We start from the raw sequence: 2,539 nt of genomic DNA on the forward strand, positions 1-2,539 counted from the left end.
TGTGTGTGTGTGTGTGTGTGTGTGTGTGTGTGTGTGTGTGTGTGTGTGCGTGCGTGTGTTTCTCACCCGTCCTTTAAGTGGGGGTTGATTCCTTCTGCCCTCTCTGCTGAATTTTTGGCCACTCAAACTTCTTTGGGTGAAAAATTGAAAACATACAGCAGGAGCAAGAAATCCCACTCTGCCATATCTAAAACCATCCCCAAGAAATATTATCTTGTAGGTTTTGCCTGAGGCTGATTATTTTTGAGATGAAACAGAGCAGAGGAACCTCCTCTGGAAGCTCCTCACCACCRGAGGAGATCTGAATAGGAGGAAACCTGGAAGACACGTGAAGACTGTTGATTGTGCTGTAGTGGTTTAAAGAGAATCAGAAGTGAGTAAATGTGATGATTTTGAGATTTTCCTGTGAAGTTTGACTGAGAAAACTCCTAGCCAGTGTTGTCTTATGATCATTTAAAAAGAAAAACAAATACATAACTCTCCRAATGACTGCGACTTAAGCTGGTATTTAGGACTTAATTTGGTTCTTGAAGCCCAATGAGCCTTTTTTGTTGTTGTTTATTGTTGATTTTGAAATTTCCAAAGTCCCTGAAAGAAAGAAAAGATACATATCTACAAAGATAGCACTAAATCTGCTAGATAGGTAAAAAAGAAAAACTGGAAAAAAAAAGAAAAGAAAAAGAATTGGCCATTTTTTTAAAGCTTGCTTGTATATGTGCTCTCAGTGTTCTATAGCACTTTTCTGTCAACTAAAACCTCACCTTGAACCCTTCTAATCCTCACCCTTCTTACCCAGGGAGCAACTTGCTATTTATGCATTCAAGACGCCATTTTYGATCACCGAGAGTTACCTCAAATCAGACCTGCCAACCTTCTGTTCAGGTCCTGTCTCCTACACATACTCTGTCACCAGAAGCCAGTTTACGTTGACGTTCCCACCTAATGTCTTTGAGCTCCCTGGATTTCAGGGAAACAAGCAAATGTATAAGCAAAGCGAATGAAATATGAAACTTCTGAAAAGAGTCAGTTCACATGGAATAGCTGAAGAAGTTAGCTGGATTTTATTCCTCTGGGAGAATGTTTTGTATTTCAAAGGATGGATAATTTGTGTTTGTGCAGAGGGGGTTTACTTTAATGTTTGAGAGGTTAAAAGTGGCAGTTCAGCTTTTATTCTTTTTCTCTTTACAAATGATTTACCACAGCATCATTCTTTTTCAACACCCCCCTCCCCTCCACACACTACTCCTCTTTTGCGCTTTGGACCTACTTTACAAACCTATCTATTGTTTGTGGACCTAGACATCCTCCTCTTAGTCCTACTCTGGCAGGTTCAGTCCAGGTTTTATAGGATGAGGGCTCTGCCTTTAAGCATTAGTTTAAATTCTGAAATGGCCATTATTATTANGGGGTTATAACCCCCTAACCCCCGTGTAAATTACGCGGGTGTCTCTCAGTGAGGTAGACTGTAATCCATCTCACCAGGTGTGGGTCTACTTCCATCTCAGTCAGGGTGTCTCTCATTAGGGGCAGTTGGGGATGTTAAGATGTAAAAATGTTAGAGGAATAAAAGAACATTATTTTCAAAGCGCCACCATGTTCGTCCATGTGAGTACATTCTGTGCAGCAGAGAGAGGACGACACCTTTTACACTGGTTTCAAACTGAAGTGGATCTTTGCCAGGGTCAACCTGAGGTCTCAGGAAATGGAGAATCAAGGTTTATTAACCAGATTGAGTCTTTCACTACAAAGAATGTACTTTGAGCACTAACACAATGCACATCTTAATTTGAGTTTGTGCATGTTAGTTTGGAGRTTTGACCAAAACAGCTACAACTGAAACACAGAATGAAGGTAATTAGACCTTTAATTGGATATGGTTACCTTTTCTTACTACATTGTAAATTATTTGAAGCAAAACACTTTGTAACTCAGGTTTTAATAAGTGCAAAATAAATAAAGCATACTTACTTCACTCACTTCTGTTTTTATATATAAAAAGCTCATAAGATGTTATTAGATGTTTCTCCACAGATGTTACACAAATCCGAAATATAGCTCTTTAGGAAGAACTAATGGACAGCCTGACTATTTATCCATGTTTCTGTATTCTTCTCATCTCTGTGTCTTCTCTACATCTGGATCTACTTTCTTTTTCTTCCTTTAATAAATCCTCCTTTGCCTCCTCTTTCTCTCCTGTCTTCTATTTTTAGGTCCCACAGATCTCAGCATGAAGTCTGTCTCCTCTGCCAACGCCAGTAACTCTTCCTCTTCCATTATCAACAATAATGTGAGTGGGCGGGGCAGCGGTGGCAGTGGAGGGGGCGGAGCCTCAGCACAGCTCAGCCAGCCGGAGATTTCCGCAGTCCGTCAGCTGATTGCCGGCTACCGGGAGTCAGCTGCCTTCCTGCTCAGATCAGCTGATGAGCTGGAAAATCTCATCCTGCAGCAGAACTGAGCACACATCACTCAAAAATACAGTTGTGTGTGTGTGTGTGTGTGTGTGTGTGTGTGTGTGTGTGTGTGTGTGTGTGTGTGTGTG

The 2,539-nt window shown here is 41.0% G+C and overlaps 1 protein-coding gene across 3 annotated transcripts in view; it reads left to right on the forward strand.

Moving 5' to 3' along the window:
• The window catches only part of LOC106528738 (nucleolar protein 4-like), a 107,388-nt gene extending 104,855 nt beyond the window's left edge, over positions 1-2,533 (forward strand). For all 3 annotated transcript variants that reach the window (XM_014023984.1, XM_014023985.1, XM_014023983.1), the window contains one exon: positions 2,211-2,533. In XM_014023984.1, coding sequence (XP_013879438.1) covers positions 2,211-2,455 — 245 coding nt within the window. In that variant the 3' untranslated portion in view covers positions 2,456-2,533. The remainder of the gene's footprint in view (positions 1-2,210) is intronic.
• Positions 2,534-2,539: the final 6 nt, after the last annotated feature.

This window comes from Austrofundulus limnaeus, unplaced genomic scaffold (genome assembly GCF_001266775.1).
Source record: "Austrofundulus limnaeus strain Quisiro unplaced genomic scaffold, Austrofundulus_limnaeus-1.0 Scaffold401, whole genome shotgun sequence".
Taxonomy (NCBI): Eukaryota; Metazoa; Chordata; class Actinopteri; order Cyprinodontiformes; family Rivulidae; genus Austrofundulus; species Austrofundulus limnaeus.